Source organism: Tiliqua scincoides, chromosome 4 (genome assembly GCF_035046505.1).
Source record: "Tiliqua scincoides isolate rTilSci1 chromosome 4, rTilSci1.hap2, whole genome shotgun sequence".
NCBI classification, from domain to species: Eukaryota; Metazoa; Chordata; class Lepidosauria; order Squamata; family Scincidae; genus Tiliqua; species Tiliqua scincoides.
In genome coordinates, this window is record NC_089824.1 from 173,356,207 (window position 1) to 173,379,787 (window position 23,581).

A 23,581-nucleotide genomic window follows, 5' to 3' on the forward strand; every position below is an offset into this window, starting at 1 on the left:
GGAAAGGTCCTGATTCTGCTCCTTTTTCCTTGCTTTGGCCATTTCTGTGATATATTATGTGAATAATTTCAGTAAGACTGAAATATTAAACTGGATGCCCACATCATTCATGTGCTCCCTTTATTAAAGATCTGGTACTTATAGGTGCCCTTAACTTATAGTGCCCTGCAAATAAAACTTTATTTGTCCAGTGATGGTATTCTACTGGGTTATTTTTCATCCAGAATGATAGTCAACTTTTTGAAAATGTGAGATATAAGATACCTATAGTTAGATACAGTGATGAATGAGCTCTCCTTATTCCTTTTCTGATCTATTTCCCTTAAGAAATAGTGTAAAATTCAATAGGAAAAGTTTTCTCTGAGGCACTTTGAAATCGGTTCCATTGCAGAAAGACTACAGGGTCAATCAGAAGGTCATTTTGTGGATTCACCATCCCTTCATCTGGGGCCAGCAAGAACAAAAGCCCTAGCCTGCCTACCTGCTGGAAATGGCATGCACCCAGCCTTTTGGGCATCCAGGCCCACTTGGATGTGTCAGAGGGCAGATAGGAATGCCCAAGTGGTCATAAATTATCCAGTCAGAAAACTAGAAACCTCAGGTTTCTTAAGGTCAGGCCCAAGGATACTTGAGTGCATTCTAGCTTGGCTCCTTAGAGATTGCATCTGTGTGTGGCCAAGCTCTCAACTGCCTCTTGGGAATCAGAGAGATGTGATAAACTCTTGAGGTAAGTGCAGTCAGGGAACAGTGAGGTTTAGGCCCTTTAAGGTATTATTTTGCCTGTAATGATTTTTTTGTATTATTGCTAAGATCAGAATTTGGGTACTATCAATGCCTAAGCCATGTCTGAAGCCTGCTTATTCTTTCCCCCTTGCACAATCCATCCCCCGTGTGTTTTTATAAACTGTTCTTTGTGTTTTTACACTTTTACCTACATGTGGTTGGTTCAGCTCATTTAAGAGCTTTGCCCTAGTCCTCCTGGACCCTGGGCTACATGCTATAGCAATGATTCCCAAACTCCTACAAGGGAGTTGGAAACCAAATATGTTTGCATGGGCGGGAGGGGGGCTGCGACAGCACCGTAGTGATCACTGTGCCACTAGGAGCAAGGGTCTTGTTTACTTACCGGGGGGGGGGGGGTGTCATGGTGGCCTCTAACAGGGTGCAAAAGGCTTACAGCCCCCTTTGCAGGCCTCCTCACTTCTACAAATAGCTCTGATTGGCTTTGTAACAATAACCGCATCCACTGATATGGGGCCTGGCATAGAGGCAGTTAAGCAGAAGTAGGGAGGCACTGGCACCAGGGCTTCCCACCCCGGTCACCACCATGTTTGATGAGACATTGGGAAACCAGCCAGTCTGTTGCAGGGGCCTATCACCGGTATTGGTCCTTGTTCAGCTCACCCTGTTGAAGACAGAGAGTTTCCAGTGGCACCACGAGGAGGAGCAGACCACTACCAGTATGTCCCCAGTCACCACAGAAATATATATATTTTTTGTATCAATGAAAGGGCGAATTCCTGTAACCATGAAACTTAAGCATTAGTCCTGGTATCTCTTCTGGGTTGTGAACAAAGGAACTATGTTTTTTCATCAGAAACTGCTTTATTTTGAGTTAGACCATTGATCCATCTAGCTCATCATTAGCTAAACTGACTGGCAGTGGCTCTCCAAGACCCGCATAAGAGAGAATGTTCCTATGCCAGGGACCAAAGCCGGAACTCCCTGCTTTTAAAACATCTGCTCTGCCACTGAGCTACATACAGCCCCTTTTCAGCAGCTACAGCTACATCCTGGTGGCCCTGAAATGTGCGGTGTAGAGTCATCACCAACTACATGAATCTTAGGCTGTGATCCTGTATGCACTTACCTGGGAGTAAATCCCGTTAAACTTAGTGGGGCCTACTTCTGAGTAGACATGCATAGATTGCATTTTAAGTGGATTAGTTTTAAATTATTGATTAATAGATTATGTCTGCATATAAAAATTAGCTTTGAAAGAAAATCTGCATTTGTTTTGTCTTTAGCTGGTGGCTATATCGCACCATCTTAAATAGGCATACTCCTCCTGAGTGAGAGTGAAGGGGAAAGTCCTCTTCTAAGAAGGTATCTACCATATGTGATTCTTCAAAGTAATTCTTAAAAATAACATACTTTTAAAATAATGTTGCCCAGTTGATAGTGGATACCTTTTTTTGTTGATTTAAAATATTTTAATGGGTTAATCAAACCAGTTAATGTTCTGTCATTTAGGGTAGTAAAGCTTTGTTTTCAAGCACATCTTTTTGTTGTCCCCTAGATAATTGTCTTCATTATAATTGTGTGTAACTGGATAGACTTTTTCCTCTACAAATGTTCCTTGGCCTAATTCTGTACCTATCTGTTCGTTCCTTCTCTCTCTCTCTCTCTCTCTCTCTCTCTCTCTCTCTCTCATGGCTCTGAACTGCATCTCCATGTCCCCTAATTTGGACTTGAGTGTTTGGATAAAACCCAAGCTTAACAGCTTGATTTGGCTCTTTCACAAATGAAACCTCTATTTGGCAGAAGGTAAATGCTTTCTTTTTCCCTTGCTTAAATGTGCACTAGCAAGAGTAAGGGAAGAGATAATAAAATTCCCCAACAAAGTGCAACTGTTGAACAAACACATGCTTCAGGGAGGGGGAGTGAACATGAAAACCTACAGCATCCTCCACACCCTTCCTCCTGCCTTTCGTACCTGTTTACTTCAAACATGCTGATAAGGAGTCAAGGTTGGCCCCAGGGAAAGAACAAAGGGTAAACACTAACTTGGGTGGGGTCCTTCCTTCTCTGAGTCTCTTTGGAGCCAGATTGAGAAACACGTTTGACTGCAAATTAAACAGCCTAGACCGGAATAGCTGGCATTCTCTGCAAGAAGAAAACCAAATATCACACCTCTCACCTCTTGACCCAATGTTCTCAAAATCCTATACAGAGACCTGGTTTTGATTGGCTTTTGGGTAAACAGGGAGGCTTTCCAAACCTGTTCAGCAGACATAAAGTGAAAAGTTTCTGTTGTCAACACTGTCAACTATAAGCTGATAAGGACCTTCCCAGAATCCCCAGAGGCATTCCTCAGGAGCCAGCTTTTGTTCCTGGGGTAGTGGAAGTCTGTGCTGACCTCTTCTGTGGTTCTGGCCCCCTCCTGTGGAAAACAAATCAAATCTGTAAGTCATTTTATTTGGAAGGGCACAGCATATGAAACCAGTATTGGAATTCCCTGGATAAATCCAAGCATAATGCCTCTTGGCACACAGTGAGCAGCTCCCTTTAGCAAGAGATCTACTGTCACATTATAGCATTTTAAGTGTTTTCTGAGCAGTATATAGTGACATGCCTGTTCTGCAGCCAGCAGATCTGAAGCACTAAGCAAGATGTGACTTATAGTTGTACAAAGGTCCTGAGTTCTAATGATGTGTACCAGTTAAAGCCCACACTGTCATTTCTAAGTCTTTTCTAAAAGTGGGAAGAAAGAAGCAGGGTAGATAACAAGTGAGTTTTAAAAAATCTGACTTTTAACATTTAAATAAGATTTTTAATACTCTTCTAATTCAATAGAATTTTTTTTTAAAAAAAAAGCTGATTGTAATTGCATCTGATTGCATACATTTGAAAACTACTCTTTAATGATCAACCTCTGAGCTTATGTGTGTGTTTTTGTATATTTTTATTTTTGTGCCTTCTAGAAGTACCAGTGTGTTAGAATTTGCTCGTTTTTCACATTTCTCCTGGTCTTTTTAGATTGTGAGCCCTTTTCAGACAAGGAACCATCTTTTCACTTATTTTGCTTTTTAAACAAAGTTGTGACATTTTCTTGTTGAAAAGCAGTATATAAATATAAATAAATAGGCAAAGATGTTGTCATCTTATGAAAATAAACTGCCTTGCCCAGTAAATACTAGCCTGCATTTCTGGAAACTTCTAGTCCATTAGTTATTTCTAAAGAGACTTATGGGCTCCAGTAAACCAAAATTTTGGATTCTTAGCTACTTTGGATAGCTAAAATTATTTTCAAAATATCTTCCCAGATACTATAAACATTCTACTTAGTTGCAGATTAATCTGTTTTATCAATTTAAATTATTCAATTAGTATGCATCCTTATTTAGTACCATATGAGGCACTGACAGGAAAGTTCAAATCAGTAATTTAAATCTGTCCCTTTTATTTATATCACCTTGTTTTAAAAAGTCCTTTCTGAGCTGAAAGTAGGATAGCAAGTACTACACTCTCGGAGGAGCTGAAAGATACAAAGTGCTGTGGAACCTGGAGAATCACAGGCTTATTGTGCAACAACTTATTTAATTAAATAGAGGAAGTGGAATAAGGATATTCCTTTTCCTTTCAAGGTTAAACTACATGTGGTGACATCACTAGGCTTTGCATCACCTGATGTGGGAGGCCAGTGTGTCACCCCCTGATGGTCCTCCTCCTATGCAGTGGGTGGGTCAGTGCCCAGGGCAATGGGCATGGTATTGCACCATCACCCCACTCCTGCTGGTTTTTTGGCTAGAATAGAAATATTTCAGATAGAATATTTGATAAAATAGAGATATTTCAACACAGTTTGTTTCGTTGCACTCTGCATGAAATCACGCATTGAATGATATAGATAGCATGATGGTATTATTTTAAAATACCAAGATTTAAAATTTTTTTGGCCAGTAGTGGTGTCATCCCCACCCATGCGCATCACCCGTTTTGGCCCACGCCCCATGCACCACCCTATCGATGCACAGACTGCATGTTACTTTGCAGCTGTGAGTAGTGAAGCCTTGTCACTTGCAAAGAGCCCTCAGGAGGAGACAGTTTCCATTTGGGAATGAAGTTCTTTACCATTTCCTTGCCAATCTTTTCTCCCCCCCCCCAACCATGTTCCACTCACTTTCAATTTCTTTTAACTGTGCTAATGTTCTGTATTTACCTCATACAGGTCTAAAATAGTGGCTGAGATGAAAGCAGCTGGGGGAGAAGTTTCAGGGGAAAAGCGACTGACGGGAATGGTAAAGCACTCCCTTCCCTTCTCTTACTTCTCCAATGCAAATTTCCCCTTCTTAAGGACACTTCACAAAGGAAGAGAGGTCATCAACTTAATGCAATACAGGTGGGGTCTCCATATCCGTAGATTCTGTATCCTGGACCCTTGTTGAGCTAGGCTTGGCTCCATCTGAGCCCTCCAAAGTCAGCTGGAGCTGTGCTTTGGTTGCATCTGGAGGGCTTTCTGAAGCCTGCAGAGGCAGCCGGCAGACACTCCAGAGGCTTCCCCGGACTCAGAATGCCTTATGTGGCATAAAAACATCACTTCTGGTTTCCCTGAGGGAAATGGGAAGTGGCATGCTTTTGGCCAAAACGGCCATACGGAAGACCACAAAGGCATCGGGCAGGTGCACATTGCCTCTGCAGGCTTCAGAAAGTACTCTAGAGAGGACCAGAGCACAGCTTAAAAGGGCCAATTGTGAATTTAATTATCCTCAAATTTCAGCATCCGTGGGGGGGGGGTCAAAGAATCTATCCCCCACAGATACAAAGGCCCCACCTTTATGTCATTTCCCCCCTTTTAGATGGATTTGCTTTAATCCTCATCCCTAACTGTTACTAGATTTTTGGGCAGCTAACTGCATCTGCCTCTGCTCACATTCATCCCTTGTGCACATTGTCTCTCATCCATTCACCAGCCAACCCCCATTGTCCTCCTTGCAGTCAAAAATTGAAATTGTAAGCTCCTTGGGTACAGGGACTTGGTCTATCTTGCTGATAAGAGCCTATAATGTTCCCTTTACATTTGTGTTGCTTGATCTGTTGCTCCACTCCTTTTCTGCTGATTCTTCAGATACCAGGCAGATGCAATTGCTTTTTCAGAACATCTTTGGGGATCCTCTGAGTCTGGCATATTCTTGGTTTACTGTTCTCATTGGTTGTTTCCTGAATGTAATGGGTTATCATTTCTTGTGGTGTTCTGCTCTTTATTATGCATTAATGTTATTTTTGATTATTTAATTTTGTATTAATGGGGTTTAAATTTTGTTGACCACTTTTTAAAATCTAAAAGAAGGAAATAAATATTTAAAGCAACAACACATAAATGTAAAACTGATCTAGGCTAGAATGCACACTTGATTTTAAAAATGATTTTCTTCTGTGGTTTTATTCAGCATTTAACAATTTTAACACACAAAATAGTGCAAGAGGTGCTCAGAGGCACTATTATTGTCATGTGTGAAAATGCCCTAAGAAGGTATTAACACGTAAGGATAAATCAAGTGAACAAGGTGAGAATTAAACTTAATGGGAATGAGGGGAAAAATTCATAGAGCTTGAGGAATGAGCATTAATACAATGCATAGCCAAATAAGTTACTTGATGTAGCAGGAGGACCATCCATAATAATTTCTTGAAATGGTAAAAACAGGGTCTACTTGATGCTTCTTATTTACAGTGCATCCTCATTATCCACAGGGTGTTGGTTTGGTTCCAGAATTCCCTGCAGATGAAAAATTCTGTGTATACTCAAGGACGGGAAAAGTTGCAGGGAAACCTAACCAGCAGCTGTTCAAAAATATTCAGAAAAAAATGTTCTCTGTCTGCTTTCACCCCATTGGTTGGAGATGGGAGCCATTGGAAGTGGCTGGGGCTGAGTGAAGTGGCAAACCAGAGGAGGAGGGGTGTGTGAGGAAACCTAACTAAGGACACAATCCTAACCAACACAGAGGTAAGGACAGTGCAACTCCGAGGTAAGGGAACAAACATTCCCTTACCTTGAGGAGGCCTCCATGACTGCCCCCCCAACTGCAGTATGCAGTACATTCCCCACTAGCACATTTATGCCTGTGCTAGAAAGCTGGTTAGGATTGTGCCTTTATTGTTTTTAGCTTGGTTTAACAAGTTTCAGGGAAAAGTTGCCCAAGTTAGATTGAAATTGAAAATTTTAAAAAAACAAAACCACCACATTAGGTTTCCCCACCCGCCTTCCCTCCTCTGAGACAGCCTGGGTCTCGTGTAATTCAATCTGCTGTTAGATGTATTTCATCAGTTCTGGGAATGCTCCTTTGTCTGACCCTTTTAATTTGTTTACAAGCATTTGTCACATCCTCTCAAAAAACATTACATTTGGCTATCTGCTTCTACTGGAAGAGCCCCAAATTCTGTAGTGTGCAGAGAATAGTTTCTTCCCGTCCTCCTTCCTCAGTTTTTTTTCCTGTAAACCAAGTATTGGCAGTGGCTTTTCTGTCTCTACATGAGTAGGAAGGTGATCCACAAATCCATCAGTTGCCTCTGTTTAGCAAATGAGGATTTAGTGCTGAACGCTAAAGAGTTAAGCTTACTTAATTGTGGGTGCTGCAGGTGCAAAGAGGCATGGAAGAGAAAGTATAACTTAATCAGCGCTCACTGTAGAAAACCACAGCCTTGTGGGCAGGCTCCAAGCATTTTAGGTGCAATACTTGTTAATAATTCTACAGTTTTTATCCATGTGACGCCAAACTAGTGTGAAGGAACCTAACAGCCCAATCCTAACAAAACTCCTGGCACTGGTGCAGCTTCTGCTTCATCCAGTGTGGGATTTCTCTTTATCCCAGGCAAAGTCCCAGCAGGCCCAATGGGGCTACTTGGATGCAGTGATATCACTGTCACAAATCCAAGCCACCCTGTGTCCAACCCCCAAGAAGGAGGATACAATATGGTGGTAGCTGTGATCACCACTCCCACCCTGTTACATCCCTTCCTTGCCCTCATCCTGCCCTCCGTCCACCGCCCCCCCCCCAGCCAAGCAGCAGAGTACCTATCTGTCCCAGGAGGTACAGGCCTTTGTTTGGTGGTGGCAGGCCGGTACCAACCTTACCACTGGTGTGATGATCCTTCACACTACTGTAGCGTGCCTTACAACTGATTGTGACAGTGCATGGTAGTTGGAGCAGGAGCTAGTGGTTGAGAGTTCTCCAAGTGCCAGTATGATCCAGTGAATAGAAGCAGGGAGGGGGCTGCCTCTGACATACTGAGTTTCAAATACCTTCTTGGCCAAGTGTGAATGCTGTTCAAAGGACAATAATTGTGAGTAGGTACAGGTGTGCACCACTTAACAATGTTCTCCTATCCCCATTGTTATACGATTAGGTCATTAAGTGAACATCCAGTCCAGTCTGTTGCCTTTGTTGTGTAAACACACACTTCCTGCCAGACACTAGCTGGCTGCACAGGCTACTGGAGATAGATTGCCTCTTCTTTGCATTTAGAGCCTCTCTGTTGTGTAAACAGACACTCTGCTGCAGGCTATGGGAGTCGCAGTTGCCTCATTAAGAGCATCTTTATTGTGCTTTGACCACTGACATATATGCAGTCTGTTGTTAAGCGAACAGTTGTTAAACGGCACACACCTGTATAAGCTTCAAAGAACTTTGCGTTTGCAGTGTGCAAAAAAAAGAAACAACTTTTTCCACACATTCCTATTTTGAGCCTGTTCAATTTAGTTATCTTATAACTGCATCTTGGGCCTGTTAAACACCAAGAACCACATTCTTAGCCCCCTTGCGATGCTTTACCGATGCTCGGTCAGAAGGCCAATAAGTAGTCGCTACAGTCTCAGCTCAAACACAACGTGTCTCATCCACTTTCTGTATTCTTCTCTCTTGCTTCTTCCTCAGTTGCAAGAATACTACAAGAAGCAACAGGAGCAGCTTCATCTGCAGCTATTGACTCAGCAGCAAGCTGGAAAGCAGCAAGCCAAAGAGGTAAGTCTTACCTCTGCACACATGGCCTTTAAAAATAGAAATAAATTGTAATTTGTTTGTGTATAACTGGATGCAAGCAACCTCCCTTTTCCTTTACAAAACAAAACAAAACTTTGAAAGAGCTCTTAGGAGGATATGAGCATATGTAGCTGCTACATGGAATCACACCTTTAGGTCATCTAGCTCAGTGCCAGTGGTTCTCAAACGTTTAGCACCGGGACCCACTTTTTAGAATGAGAATCTGTTAAGATCCATTGGAAGTGATGTCATGACTGGAAGTGACATCATCAAGGAGGAAATTTTTTTTAAAATCCTAGGCTGCAATCCTATCCACACTTACCCAGGAGTAAGTCTCATGTATTATCATTGTTACAAAAACATATACAGAGTAGCCTGTTAAAAGTACAGATCTATAACATTTCCCCAATGCAGTCACATGCCATGGTAGCATCAGGTTTAATATATTAAAAATAAAATATTGAAATGAGTGGGGACCCATCTGTAATTGGCTTGCAACCCACATAGTGGGTCTCAACCCACAGTCTGAGAAACACTGGTCTACACTGACCTGATAGTGGCTATCCAGGGTTTCAGGCAAGCATCTTTCCCTGCCTCACTTGGAGATGTCTAGAGTTGAATCTGGGATCTTCTCCATTCAAAGCATGTGCTCTGCTACTGATCTATGGCCCCCACCCCCAAGAATTGCATAAAGTTCCCCTTTCAAAAGAACAGGTTGTACTAATGCATTCTTTCCCATTTGAAGGAACAGGCTATTCAGACTAAAACATTCTATCCATCCATGTATAGTGTAAAATGCTTTATTGCATAGATCTCATGCAATAAGTCACTGCTTGTTTTACTTCATAGATCCCCACTCATTGTTTGAAAACCTGTTACTTCTTCATGATACTTGTCTGCGATGCAAATATATTATTGTTGGATCTGAAAATTGAAAATCATAGATATTTGTGGCATCCCTACTGTTAGCATTCCTGCCAGAATCAGCATTGCACTACAGAGTACTGTGACAGCATTCTTTGGCAGATGTAGTGCTGTCTTGAAAGCACATGTTGAGATGCTATGGTAATCTGGAAAATCTGATAGGCTTGTCTCAATAACACAAAAGGCCAGAAGTATTTATGAACTAACTGTTAGATTCAGAGAATAATAGAGTTCCCAGGGTTCAGACACTCAATTTGCAATATACCCTCTCCCCTTTCCCTTTTGAATGTCTTTAACAGTGGAATTTATGTAGTTAATTGTCTGGCAGTTTAGCCTGATTAAAATTCTGTGTGCTGCAAAAATTTTAGCATGTTCCATACAGTTTATGTAAGGGCAAGTTGAAACTGATTCAGCAGTACAGAGTTTACTGGGTAGTCAAAATCCTTTATGAATCACTTGTGATACGAGATAGTATTCATTTCACCCTCTGCCTAGTGGAGAACCGTGAACCTCTACGGAAACCTCTGAAATACTTACATCATACCCCTCATGTCAAGCTTGTTATGAATTATTGTGGCTAACTTCTTTTTGACACTGTTTATATTAAAAATGGGTTTATCAAGTTCTCCAGTTAATGCTGTCTTGATAGAGACAGTAGTACAACAGTGTGCTGTTCTGTTTGCTCCTTAAAACAGATTTTGATAGGTTCTGTCATTTCATGAATTGTTCATGCTGCTTCTAATTTATTTGATATCAGTTTGATCTGTGGGTTGTAAAAATAGCACCCAACACAAAGCCACCTGGCCATGACTGACATTGCAAACAGCTCAGATTGGCTGGGTTACTAAGAAGTCATTTGTACATTATGGTGGGCACGAGGTAGCCATTTAACGTGCTCCTGTTGCAATTTTTGGAATTGCCTTGTGAGCTATTTTTGTGGAGCATCTCACTATATGGATTGTACAAGTTTGGCCAGACCAGTGTCGATGCCAAAAATAAAGATCCGTTTTTGTGGGCTTGTGCAATACACACTAAAACTGTATACATATGGGCCATTCACTTCGCTACATGAGGGAATAGCATTTTCAGCCATATAATGTTTACGCCACAGCAATTCACTGCTTCACACAGATTGTCTCAAAGTTGCTTGCGCCAGCCCGGGAGGGTCGCAAAGCTGCCATAGATCACGTTTGTGCCTTCTCAGGAGTGTCCCTGGCACAGGGACACACACTGGCCCACAGAGGCTGCATCCAGCCTCCGTGCTGACTTGGGAACAGAAGGTTGTGTCGACCAAGCTCAGCTGAAGCAGGGGTCTGGGGAGGCTGGGGAGGAGGCAGGAGGGAGGCATTCCAGGATGAGGGGAGGTGGGTGGAGGGCAGTCCTGGGGCGGGCAGGCAGGTGGGGAGTGGGAGGTGGGGCTGTGACCCGGCTGTTACACCAGATCCCAACCCTGTTCCCCGACTCCGTTCTCCTTGGAGTTTGCAAGTCCAAGGAGACCCATTGGGGCTATGGTGGCTTACCCAGGGGTGAGGGGAAGAGTTTCCCCTTGCCTCTAGCTGAGCCACTTCCCAATCTTGTGCTGGATACAGTGCAGGCATCCTGGCCTGCCAGTTCTAGCGGAAGATAGGATTGTGCTTTTAGAGTACTTAAGCAGCAAGGGACAACTTCTGGCCTGTCAGTGATTGGTTACTCGTGTTATGCTGTCCTGCCACAATTAGGAAATCTTCCTTCTGAAGCAGTGTACCCTGGGATAATTTTTTAGAATGTGATGATCGGTTAATGCGCTTGTCTGAAAGCATCAAGCTGCTGTGTAAAATATCGATCATTATCTTAGCAAGTTATGTGGGTATTTTTTGTGTTTGCTTTCATGTTGATTTAAGTTGATAACTGGCTACATACTTAAAGGCTTAGGATGGGAATTCAGAACCAAACTGCATGTAATGCTGTGTCACATGTAGATTTTCCAAGTGCTTTTTCTTGAAGATACAGCTATGGAAGCCATAATCTGTCAAAAATTAGGAGGGCTTAAGCCATTTTTCTCCAGTGGCTTTTTTTGCAAAAAAATCCCTTCCTTCAGCTGTATTTTCTCTTGAGAGGAAAAAGGTAACAGTACAGGTTGAGTATCCCTTATCTAAAACTCCAAAATCTGAAGTGGTTGGAGCACTGATGTTGGGGGGAGCCCTTACCTGATCTGCAGATTGGGCTGAGAAACCTCCAGGGAGAATGTGCCATAGCTCCCGGCATCACTGCAAGACTTGAGCCACCTGCATCGGAGCCTGAACTCGCTGAGATGCAAAGCATACTGGAGTGCTACTCGGCCAACACATCAGCTGGAACAGGAGGCAGTGCTGTCCACCTCATCAAAGTGACCCAGGTCCAGATTGTTCTAATTAATGGGGCTCCCGCATGATATCTGCGGTTCTTGCTGAGTATCACTGAGCAGATATTCAACCCTGTTTGCAGGATGCATGATTCTCTATAATCTCGAAAGACCAGCTCCATTATCTTGAAGGATAAGCTAAATGGAGGGGCATGGGAGACCTTCCCTTGGGATGGACAGTAGGGGATACAGGGCTGTGGAAGTGGAGAGGTAATGATGGAGGAGGATTTGAGAGCATGAAGGCAGATGTGTATATATATATTTATTTTTCTTTATAATATTCCAAAATCCAAAAAATTCTGAAATCCAAAACACTTCTGCTCCCAAGCATTTTGGATAAGGGATACTGAACTTATACTCATATTTTTTTTTCCCCTATGGAAAAAAAGTGACTTGGGGGAGCAATTTTCAGTAGAAATCCCACTAGAGGAGGAACAGTTAGAACATTTTGCCCTTCCCACTCCGACACTCTGAGACAGATTGAAGAGTGGGGAGAGCATATGTAATTGAGCATTATGTGTAGTTTGGCCTCATGCCATTAGAATATGAATTGTGTCAAAATTTAGTACTCTTAAACCTTGCTGATTTCAGTGGGAGAATTAAGCACGTGCTTGAAATTAATAAGTCCGAAAAAGGCTTAACTGGACTTGACTTAAATTGCTAGGTCATTGCCCATATACTTTCAAGCCTATCTTTATATCATATGGCCTGGAATTTTTAAAACTTCAAAATGAAACTTCTCAAGGTGAGTTGTTGAATGTGTGCTCCTAGAAAGCATTGCCTAGTTAATAAATCATTGCTCAGTTGCTGTAGGGGCCCCCTGTATCCATGGAATCACTTATCCATGAATTGGGTCTGTGGGGTCCGCATGCACCACCTCCAGGGGTGAGGGGAGCTCTGCTCCCCTTGCCTCTGGAGGGTGAGCCCAGCAGAGGCTGCGCACGTCCATCCATTGAGGGCTTCCCTGAGAGGCAGTCTAAAATGGTAAAAACAAAATAACACCACTATAAAGTGAAATTGGGCTTATAAAACAATAAAAAATGTGATATCCTGCTCAGTTAATAAAATAACACTGGCATGTACCTATTAAAATGAGTGAGGAGTATCTGTGGATCTTCCCAAGTGCTTCTGACTGTGTTTCTTCTAAGCGCCTAACTCGCTTGGAGCCCTGTTGCTTTAACTGGCTGTACAGTCTTCTGACCATGCTCAGAAGTTGCCAAGGAAAATGCATTGAGCCCTATGGAAAGTGAAACTGAGCCACAGTGCACATTTACTTATGAGTAGGTGACAATGCATTGGTTCATTGGAAAGGGCAGGCTGAGAAGAATGCAACACCACCAGAATGGTCCCAATCTGATGGACACAGGCCCCAAAAACTTGAAAAGGAGTCCCTCCCTTCAAGCTGATAAATGTATTGAACCCTGTAGAAAGCAAAACTACATGGTCATGAGTTCACTTGCAAGTAAGCAAATGTTTAATGGTTCCTTGCTATGTTGCTGGGTTTTTTTCGTACACTTTAAAACCATTTTTCCCCATAGCAATTCAATGCTGTGTTCAATTCTGTTGGTTCAGGTTGCTTTCTTCTCAATGTTTTAATTTGTTTTTGTTTGGCAGCATTAGGTTCATTGTAGTTATTCAAGTAGCATGCTAATCTTAAAGGGAGCACCCCTTGCCTCCAGAGGGTGGGGGGACGTTCCTTCGTATCCACAGTTTCAATTAAAGATGTGGATACTGGGGCACACCTGTATTTTATTTTCATAATTATTAAATAGGTTCTGTCATTTAGCTCTGTTCTACTGTGTACTGTATATCAAATAGTTGTTTCCATAATAACTGAGATTTTCTGAATTGTCAGTATACTTATTCTCATAGCCTCAAATCTCCCTGAGAATTGGAGTTATTATTTTTTCTTTGGGGAACTAAGGCATCCCAGTGACTTATCAATTCACACAGGAAGCTTGTAGCAGATCAGGAAGTCAAATCCAGGTCTTCTGAGTCTAAAGTTAGTGTCCTAACTGTGATATTATTTCTTCTTCTTCCTCCTCTTCTAAACTATTTTGCAAACTGCTGCTTCCTTTAGTTGGACAACATTTTTATTGGGAGACGTGAACGTAATCCTATTGCCACTGATAACTTTGTCATATGCAAAGCATACATTGTAGCTTGACTGGAAATCTTCTACTATCTTTGAACTGCTAAGCCAGCTGTCCCTATTTTTACAAATCTTAGAAAACTTTGAGACAGAGAAAGAAGAGCTTGCAAATGGAATCTCCTCTCAGGCAGTTGCCCCAGCATACCAGCTGATATTGCATGGTTAATCTGGGAGGGGGGCAACACACAAGGATTGGCCAGCAAGTAACCTAGGCGTCAGATTAATGAAGTGTTCCTGTCAGTCCAGAGTGTCAAGCTGAAACTCCTCTTGATGTGCTCATAAATCAAAGTGACGCGCCTGTTACCCCAGTAGCTGCACCCGCTCAGCTGCGTCTAATGTAAACAGAGTGCAGACAAAATGCATTAAAGAACTCAAACCCCATCGCTAGGGAGAAGATCAGGGATCAAGGGAGTAGAGGGCTGGAGCAGAAAGAGGGAGAGTGGGATTTTGGGAATGCACCCTAGCAGGAAAACCTTCCATCTTTGAAAAAAGGAAAGATTGGAGTGGCCCAGTGGGTGCTAGTGACTGGCAGAGCAAGGTTCAGTAATTACTTTCTTTGTGTTTAAGATTTCTATCTGTGGGCAGATAAGCTTCATACTTCATTGGTTCTATCAAAAGTACGCAGGGAATGACCTCCAAAAGTGAAAGTGTCCAGAGAAACCCACAGATTCTGGCAGCAGGCAGGAGAGGGTAAGAGGGAGCTACTATACAGCATGGGAAGGTAACTTTATAATTATAGGTCCAGGTCATCTGAGAGAGACTTTTAAGGAATGTGGCTGTGCAGTTTTACACACAGCCCCCATTGCAACAACCACTGCTGCAAAACTAAAACTAAACTAAATATTCAACTATAATATCTCAAAAATATTAATTTCATTGCATGAAGCAGATACCATTTTGTATTACTTTGCTTTATATTTGATCATTTTGTTGTAAAGGAGCTACTATTCTGGCTGCTTTCACAGAGTTCCTCATAAGTCACCTTTGTCTCTGAATTTTGATGTAATGACTGGTTCTTCCAAATTCGCTGGTACATAGCCCAGCGATTCCCAGGTGGCGGCTGTGGCTAGGGGGGCCTTCGCTCAGCTTCGGCTGGTGCGCCAGCTGCGGCCGTACTTGAATCGTGCAGACCTGGCCACAGTGATCCATGCCTCTGTGACATCGAGATTAGATTACTGTAACGCGCTCTATGTGGGGCTGCCCTTGAAGACGGTTCGGAAACTGCAGCTAGTGCAGAATGCGGCGGCTCGTGTGGTTACTGGAGGTAGGCGGTTTGACTCTGTCAGTCCGCTTCTCCAGCGGCTGCATTGGCTGCCCATTCGTTTCCGGGCCCAATTCAAGGTGCTGGTATTGACCTTTAAAGCCCTATACTGCTCTGGACCAGGGTATCTTAGAGATCGCCTGCTCCCGTACAATCCGGCTCGTCCTCTTAGGTCATCAGAGAAGGCCTTTTTACAAGTGCCGCCGCCTAGGGAGGTACGTGGGGCGGCTGCAAGAAATAGGGCCTTCTCAGTAGTGGCACCAACGCTATGGAACTCCCTTCCCCCTGACTTAAGAATGGCTCCCTCTCTTGAGACCTTTCGGTGAGGCCTGAAGACCCTTCTGTTTAAACAGGCCTTCTGAGTTCTTGGCCTTTTAACATCTTTTTAACATCTTTTAATATTTTTTACAGGCCTGATTCTTTTATGACTTGCTGCTGCTCTATGCTCTTTTTACCTATTTTTTACTCTGACTGCTGTTTTTTATGATGTGTTAATATGTTTTTATTTGTTTTTAAATTATGTTTTTATATGTTGTAAGCCGCCTTGAGTCCCTTTGGGGAGAAAGGCGGGATAAAAATAAAAGTTATTATTACATAGTGAGATTGCAGCTTTCTGTAGAATCTTTAGAAAAGGCAATAATGCAAATTTGCTTGTCATTTGAGGTGAAATTCAGATATGGATACTGCAGTTTGGAAGAGATTCAATATTTGGAATATATACCTTGTCTCTCTTTCCAAAGACACGAATATCAAAAGCAAACCTAGTAGGCTAGAATAAAATGTAGTCACATTTACTGAAATTTGAAGAACATGAAACAGTGTCAATGGGCAGTTTTCCCAATGTAATGCCCAGTGTAAATGGGCAATAAATGGGCAGCTTTCACAATGGAGAGATGTGAAAAGCAGTGTGTCCCAATGATCTGTCTTGGGGCTAGTGCATTTCAATTTATTCATAAATGACCTGGAGTTGGGGATAAGTAGCAAGGTGGCCAAGCTTGTGGATAGCACTAAACATTCCAGATGATGAAGTCTAGAATGGATTGTGAAGAGCTCCAGAACCATCTCTCCAAACTGGGAGAATGGGTGGAAAAATGGCAAATGCAATTCAGTGTATAGTGATGTACGTTGGGGCAAGAAGTAAAAAGGTCACATATATGTTGATGGGTTCTGAGCTGTCTAGCATTAGAAGAGAGATTTTGGGGTGGTGGTGGACAGCTCAATGAAAGCATCAACCCAGTGTGTGGCAGCAGTGAAGAAGGCCAATTTCATGCTTGGGATAGTTAAAAAAGGAATTTAGAATAAAGCAACCAATATTATGTCATTGTTGGGTTGCTGAACTCTTGACTAAGATATACAACTTGTCCCTCAAAATGGCCACGGTGCCAGAAGATTGGAGGATAGCAAATGTCACGCCGATCTTTAAAAAGGGAAAGAGGGGGGACCCGGGAAACTATAGGCCGGTCAGCCTAACATCTATACCGGGTAAAATGGTGGAATGCCTCATCAGAGATAGAATCTCAAAACACATAGATGAACAGGCCTTGCTGAGGGAGAATCAGCATGGCATCTGTAAGGGTATGTCTTGCCTCACGAACCTTATAGAATTCTTTGAAAAGGTCAACAGGCATGTGGATGCGGGAGAACCCATGGACATTATATATCTGGACTTTCAGAAAGCGTTCGACATGGTCCCTCACCAAAGGCTACTGAAAAAACTCTACAGTCAGGGAATTAGAGGACAGGTCCTCTCCTAGATTGAGAACTGGTTGAAGGCCAGGAAACAGAGAGTGGGTGTCAATGGGCAATTTTCACAATGGATTGAAGTGAAAAGCGGTGTGCCCCAAGGATCTGTCCTGGGACCGGTGCTTTTCAACCTCTTCATAAATGGCCTGGAGACAGGGTTGAGCAGTGAGGTTGCAAAGTTTGCGGACGACACCAAACTTTTCCGAGTGGTAAAGACCAGAAGTGATTGTGAGGAGCTCCAGAAGGATCTCTCCAAACTGGCAGAATGGGCAGCAAAATGGCAGATGTGTTTCAATGTCAGTAAGTGTAAAGTCATGCACATTGGGGCAAAAAATCAAAACTTTAGATATAGGCTGATGGGTTCTGAGCTGTCTGTGACAGATCAGGAGAGAGATCTTGGGGTGGTGGTGGACAGGTCGATGAAAGTGTCGACCCAATGTGCGGCAGCAGTGAAGAAGGCCAATTCTATGCTTGGGATCATTAGGAAAGGTATTGAGAACAAAACGGCTAATATTATAATGCCGTTGTACAAATCGATGGTAAGGCCACACCTGGAGTATTGTGTCCAGTTCTGGTCGCCGCATCTCAAAAAAGACATAGTGGAAATGGGAAAGGTGCAAAAGACAGCGACTAAGATGATTACGGGGCTGGGGCACCTTCCTAATGAGGAAAGGCTATGGCGTTTGGGTCTCTTCAGTCTAGAAAAGAGACGCCTGAGGGGGGACATGATTCAGACATACAAAATTATGCAGGAGATGGACAGAGTGGATAGGGAGATGCTCTTTACACTCTCACATAACACCAGAACCAGGGGACATCCACTAAAATTGAGTGTTGGGAGAGTTAGAACAGACAAAAGAAAACATTTCTTTACTCAGCGTGTGGTTGGTCTGTGGAACTCTTTGCCACAGGATGTGCTGATGGCGACTGGCCTGGACGCCTTTAAAGGGGGATTGGACAAGTTTCTGGAGGAAAAATCCATTACGGGGTACAAGCCATGATGAGTATGCGCAACTTCCTGATTTTAGAAATGGGCTATGTCAGAATGCCAGATGCAAGGGAGGGCACCAGGATGAGGTCTCTTGTTATCAGGTGTGCTCCCTGGGGCATTTGGTGGGCTGCTGTGAGATACAGGAAGCTGGACTAGATGGGCCTATGGCCTGATCCAGTGGGGCTGTTCTTATGGGTTCTGTTCCTAGCACCATCACTTGCTTATATGACCTTAGTCATTATTGTATTTTTAAGTTATTTCTACAGCATAATAGAGCTTCTCAGAAGACCATTCCGCTTTCAGTACTATGAGATCTCATTATGGTATCCCTTTAGAAATGCAAAGGGCTATATTGCCAAAGTAGATGAAACTGCTGATGTAACACCCTGTTTCCATGTCTTTGACTTCTGTGTTGTGAACTCCTAGAAGCTACTACAGCAGCCATTGGCCACCATTGCTTGGACTTAGGAACAAGTTGATGAGAAAAGATATAGCATATTGTTGAGTTATGAGGTGAAAGCAGCATGCCCTGGGGTTTCTAATGACTTAATTCGTTCCCAATTTTCCTTCTGTTTTACAGACTGGAAGATGAGTGAATGAGGCAGTGTTCTACTGCTCTGATGTAACAGGCAGAAACCTGTGCTTACAAAAGGTTACTAGAAAGGGAGGGGACAAACCAAACTTCAGGCAGTACAGCAACTGCTATAGATAGTAATAAGGAAGAGCTCTGGGTTTCCCTCCCTCCCTTCCAGGCCGTTCAGTGTTTGTCTCCCAACCCATAAAAATGCTTTTATATGAATGACTAACTTGCCTAGCTGTTCTGCCTACACTGGAGTCTGTAGGGGATGCCTTTTCCCACTTCTGATGCCCCTTGGCTGAGCCCCAGTGATTCATTGACTTGGAATTCAAATCAAAAATGAATGGACTTGCCTTAATACCGTCATGCTCTTCAGTAATAGAATATGTTCTGTTCTATAAGGAGTTATCAAGAAAACGTTTCAAAACTAGATGAAGAGCATGTTTCAGCTTCTGAATGTGGCCCATATTTAGTTTTATATTGCTTTGCTTTTTTATATTGCTCTTGCTTTGGTGAGTTCCCCTTCAAACTCAAAAGACAATGAGATCTCTTTCTCTCTCACTATTAAATGCTCATCTGCCAGCTTGGATACATGTGGGCTCAGACAATGTGAGAAAAACTCGCATCAAAAGAGTTATGCTGGGGAAAAGGGGCCACGTGTATTTAAAAAATGATACATTGAATGGCCAACATATCCATGCTAACACTGCATCTGGTGGTGGTAGTGGGGAGCAGTCACTGAGGCCTCTTCAAGGTAAAGGAACGGTGGTTTCCTTACTTAGGGATTGCATTGTGGTTGCATCAGCGCTGGGAAGTTGGTTAGGATTGGGCTGAAAGCGTTATAGAGCTCATTGCGAAATAGTTAACTAAAAGGCAGGTGTTCTGTCTTTCTTGTTGCCCATGGTACTCTATGGACAACAAAAGAGAGAGAGCTCCTGCTTTGAGCCTCCTAATGAAGACTTGGCTATGCTTGAATGGTGGCTGGAACTACAGAGCTGATCTCCACAGAAGAGAGTGCCCAGTAGAAGAAACTTGGATGGAACTGAAGCACAAGAAGCAGTAGCAGAGACCATCTGGGGAGAGGGGAACGGATGAGGCAAGTGTTTGGGGGGGGCGGAGTCTATCCTCTCAAATAAGGCTGCATAGTTCAAATTGGAGAAAGTCCCTTTTGAATGTAATCTGACTTGACCTGGGTCTTGCATGCTACCTCTAGCCATAACCTCTACCATCCATCCCCAAACCAAAAATCTTTACCTTGAGGAAGGGGGTGACAGACAAAAGAAGAAACTCATGCTGAAAAAAGAGACTGTTGTGGGGTCTCTCTTAGCTGCAGAGCATCATTTGCTACTGGGGGCCCTTTGTTCTTATTGATCCCACCCTTGTCCCCATGATAAGGACTTTTTTAGCCAGTGGCAGATGGGAGTAGGGGATTTCTTTGTGAGTGTTTATTACTGCTGTTGCAATATCATTGGTCATATTTGGTACAAGATGACATTTTCCACCACCCCTTGGCCGGCATTAAATTAATTGGGTTATTAGTTATTAGGAGGAGTTAAAACTTGTTCTGTTTTAATATTGTAGAAAACAGTCTCAAAACAAATATTGTATTTGATTTTTTTAATTGAAAAAGTGGAAATAAACATCTAACAAATCTTTAATAAAGCTACTGTATAAGGAAAGGCATGATATAAATGTTATTGTCGTCATTCTTTGCTTTGGGAAAAATAAAGGGTTCATTTTACAAGTTAAGCTTTCCTTTTTAATTACCACGAATAGAATAATTTACATTAATTCTGTTCTTGCCTTGAGTCGCTCTATAGGTCATTATTTTTTTCCAGTGAAACAAATGGACCCATGACTGGCATCATAGCTCATACCCACCTGGGACCTGGCCAAGCCCTTTGCAGAGGCAGTGTGGCACACCTAGCAGACTTGCTCTGCCTTTGTTGCCAGGTACTTCCTATCTGCAAGCGAGAGATGCCCCTGTTTTATTGCTGGTCTTCTAGATGATGCTCCCACTGACCAATGGGAAGAGCAGGAGAAGGAATGTGCACAAATCTCAACTTATGCAGCAGCAGCTTCTCACAACTTTCCTACTGATCAATGGGCTTCTCTCAGCTCCCTCCAATTATGCAAGGACCTTTGGAAGAAAGCTTATTGGCCAGTAAGAGGGAGAGGAGTCACCACCTGAGATAGAAGCAACACCAATTTGTTTCTAACTTCTGATGGTAGGTGAGGGAGAAGCTGCTGCCATTGGTTGCCCAGTAAGCCATGGGGATGCCAGCTTGTCAGAGGGAGGTGCCAGCACATCATGGAAATGGGGGCCCAGTACCCAGTAGAACCTGGCACTAGCCCTGATATAGACTTCATTAGAACTTTGTTGGGTTCATTGGAACAGATGTCATGGGGTTTTGTCATGGACATTATACATAGATGTCATGGGGTTGTGACTTTAGGTTGTTATTCACAAGCAATAAACTTTGAGTACCTGAATTCTGTGATAATTTAGTTTCATTAATATCTGTGAGACCAAAATGAATTATATCTAAATTCTCCAGCTTAATTCATTTTTCTTTACACTGGACTAGTAGTTTTACCCCATTTCCTGCCCTGCAGTACATATATCATGATAAGTGTTTGTGACATACTCTGCAAAATTTTTGCTAAACACTGTAGCCCATATTTGAGTTACCTTCCTTGTCCTATATGAAGCTTTGCATAAATCACCAGATTTCTGTGTGTAAACCCTTATGAGACAGCAGGAGTTCATGTCGTACTATCTGCCCTTTTGTCTATTCAGTAATTGGCAATTCAGAATTTGCCAATTCTCTGTGGGTGGAGAAATCTTTTAGATCAGCAGGTGATCCCTGGTCCTGGGTATTTCATTTTCAAGAGTAGACATAGCCCATAGTGTGACCATGTGTCACTGCACGAAGTTGGAGTTACTGCCTTTAAAAGCCAGCCAGGTTATGCTTTTCCTGTGAGCAAGCCCATGGTGTTGCTCATAGGAGCTTGATCTATTGAAATGGATATATGTTTAGGTAGGTAGCTCCTACTGTGAAACAGACATTCTGGCTTTATGCACAATTCAAATGCACAGACTCTGTGGAAACGCTTATCTGACAAAGAGACTCAGCATTTTCAGTGCTCTGTCAAGCAAGCTCTCTCTTCCCCCACCCCCCTTTTCATTCTGCTGCTCTGATAGATCAAAGGCTCTCTGTCTTGGTTATATGCTGTGTGGCCACTGAGGACAAGAGATCAGGACTGTGAGCTATGCTGGCTGCAAACGCAGCTATAGCTGGGATTGGGCTGCTTATGCAAGACCCTAGAGAATCCCGGAAGGCCTGTGCTACAGGTTTGAAAATAATGTGTTTTGATTTTTTCCTTTTGTCTTCCAGCAGCCATTAGGGAATAAGCAGCTGGCATTCCAACAACAGCTACTGCAGATGCAGCAGCTGCAGCAGCAGCACCTGTTAAACCTCCAGCGACAAGGGCTGGTCAGTTTACAACCAGGACAAGGCACGGTTCCTCTGCAGACCCTTCCACAAGGTAATGCACATATCCTTCCTTGCTCTTTAAGTGCTGTCGGGGGTAACCCACCCACCAAGAGCAGCAATTTGCATAGCCAGTTGGGTGTTAGTTTTAAAGGCTGGGTATTTTCAGTGCATTTTGGGCCTAATGTTTGGCATGCTTTTGGTTTTGTTATAGAACAGGCATCAATAAAGCATTATTGACCCAGAATGTAATGTGTCTGATTCAGCTTCTATTCAGTGCATGCCTTGGAGTTGTGGTGCCGATGAAAATAGAGAGTGTTGGGGCCTAATATTTATATTTACCTTTATTATTAAACACAGTAATTGCTGGCCAGCAGAAGCTTCTGCTAGTCAGACCAGTCCTTGCTGCTTCTCTCTCAGAAGGAGGGTGTGTGCACATAAAGTAGCTTTGATATATGCAGAGGCCTTATGTCCCCTCTCTGCTAAAGAAACAGTCTTTAAGGAGTGCAGCAGAGCCTGGGCTAAGATATTCAGCCTTGCTCATGCTCAGCATTTTAAGCATGAATATGTAGATCCAAGAAGTGATGGTGCCATGTGTCTAGAAGTCCAGAGAAGGTTTTAAAAGCAATATTCAGGCACTACTGTTTGAGTGACTGCCCCACCTTGGAGGAGTGGCTGATTACTGCTTTTGTTCGCCCTATACTCACCACCTGTCTTACAGTGCAATCCTGTACATGTTCACTCAGGAGTAAGTTCCATTGTTTTAATGGGACTTACTCTCAGGTAAGTGTGATTAGGATTGCAGCCAGACCTATTTGACTGTGTATTGAAATGCCCATTTGTTATATTTGGGGTGCCAAACCTGCAGAATTTTTGGCAGTCTCCTGAAATTTCAATCTGACATCTAGATTTATTTAACTCTGACCAAAGCACAATCATCACCCATTGTTTGGAGAAGGGGTGACTAAATGTGAGTATAGAATGGATATTTGATTTGCCTTCTGAAAAGCAGCATAATCAGCTAGCTAGCCAAACCTAAACAAGAATGAAAGTATCGCCCATGCATTATCATGACATCCTAATATCACATATTCAAGCAGATAGAGAGACCTAGTTAGCACATACAATAAAAGGAACACCTGGAACTGAAGTTGTCTGTACAACCATTTCTTATATAATTCAAGGACCTTCCTAGCCCCACAGTTCCCTTCTCAGGAATATTCTATCCCAGAGGTTCCCAAACTGGTAGATCGTGACCCTTCAGCAAAGGAAGTAGTTATCCTTGTCCCTTTAAGGTGCA

General features: G+C 42.9%; 1 protein-coding gene across 4 annotated transcripts in view; it reads left to right on the forward strand.

Annotated features, from left to right (window-relative positions):
• FOXP4 (forkhead box P4) overlaps positions 1 to 23,581 on the forward strand; it is a 179,269-nt gene that overhangs the window by 108,454 nt on the left and 47,234 nt on the right. For 3 of the 4 annotated variants that reach the window (XM_066626239.1, XM_066626240.1, XM_066626242.1), the window contains 2 exons: positions 8,655 to 8,741; positions 22,186 to 22,336. In XM_066626239.1, the coding sequence (XP_066482336.1) occupies positions 8,655 to 8,741; positions 22,186 to 22,336 (238 nt within the window). The remainder of the gene's footprint in view (positions 1 to 8,654; positions 8,742 to 22,185; positions 22,337 to 23,581) is intronic. The other variant, XM_066626241.1, reaches the window with a different exon arrangement.